Below are 341 nucleotides of genomic sequence, written 5' to 3' on the forward strand. Positions count from 1 at the left end.
CCTGCTGATGCACCCCAACCTCCCTCCTGGCCAACCAGCACCACAGCCCCATGCAATCTCCTCCCAGTGCCTGTGGTCTCACTGTTTGGCCACCCACTGCCCCGCGGTGCCGATACTCACGTTGCAGCCAGAGACAACACCATCACCACCGGCACACACCATGTTGTTGTTCACATTGCTGCCCCACCAGTCCCTCTGAGAGCAGGTCTCATGGTCCACCACGGGCAGCAGAGCCTGCTGCAGGGCATCAGCCAGGGGTCCATTGGCTGCAACGACAGTCAGACCTCAATACCTGCACCCACACCCCTCCCCAGGGACCCCTCGGGGGCCCCCTGCTTTCT

General features: G+C 62.8%; 1 protein-coding gene across 1 annotated transcript in view; it reads right to left on the reverse strand.

Annotated features, from left to right (window-relative positions):
• LOC103807211 (chymotrypsin-C-like) overlaps positions 1 to 341 on the reverse strand; it is a gene marked incomplete at its 5' end in the record, with an annotated part of 1,192 nt that overhangs the window by 335 nt on the left and 516 nt on the right. Inside the window, 2 exons of the mRNA XM_009079931.1 lie at positions 121 to 266; positions 303 to 339. Of these exons, the coding sequence (XP_009078179.1) occupies positions 121 to 266; positions 303 to 339 (183 nt within the window). The remainder of the gene's footprint in view (positions 1 to 120; positions 267 to 302; positions 340 to 341) is intronic.

Source organism: Acanthisitta chloris, unplaced genomic scaffold (assembly GCF_000695815.1).
Source record: "Acanthisitta chloris isolate BGI_N310 unplaced genomic scaffold, ASM69581v1 scaffold32368, whole genome shotgun sequence".
Taxonomy (NCBI): Eukaryota; Metazoa; Chordata; class Aves; order Passeriformes; family Acanthisittidae; genus Acanthisitta; species Acanthisitta chloris.